The following is a 502-nucleotide window of genomic DNA, read 5'->3' as shown; positions in this document are numbered from 1 at the left end:
TCAGAGAGGTTTTTGTCTGGGCTCACACTGGAGACTCCTCACTGTGTCAGCTGTACAGTAGTAAGTGGCCGTGTCCTCAGGTCTCAGGTTGTTCATTTGCAGGTAGGCCATGCTTTGGGAATCATCTCTGGAGATGGTGAATCTGCCTTTCACCGAATCCGCGTAATAGGTTGCATAATTATTAGGTTTAGTTCTTATGCGAGCAACCCACTCCAGTCCCTTCCCTGGAGCCTGGCGGACCCAGCTCATGGCATATTCAGTGAAGGTGAATCCAGAGGCCGCACAGGAGAGTTTCAGTGACCCTGCAGGCTTCACCAATCCTCCACCAGACTCAACCAGCTGCACCTCACAGTGGACACCTGCAAACAGAGAGGACCCAGATGAAGAAACTGTCACAAAGTCTACTGTCTCTCTCACTCATGTCTCCTCACACACTCAGCATCCCGTGTTATTTACCTTTTAAAAGAGCAACAAAGAAAACCCAGTGCAGCCCCAACCCCAT

General features: G+C 50.4%; 1 gene segment (V, D, J or C); it reads right to left on the bottom strand.

Annotated features, from left to right (window-relative positions):
* LOC118238960 lies at nt 1-502 on the bottom strand. The segment is given in 2 exon segments: nt 1-359; nt 457-502. Coding segments are annotated over 2 exon segments (405 nt in total).

Source organism: Cricetulus griseus, chromosome 5, assembly GCF_003668045.3.
Source record: "Cricetulus griseus strain 17A/GY chromosome 5, alternate assembly CriGri-PICRH-1.0, whole genome shotgun sequence".
NCBI lineage: Eukaryota > Metazoa > Chordata > Mammalia > Rodentia > Cricetidae > Cricetulus > Cricetulus griseus.
Note: the sequence above shows the minus strand (reverse complement) of the source record. Positions and strands in the feature narration are given on the sequence as shown.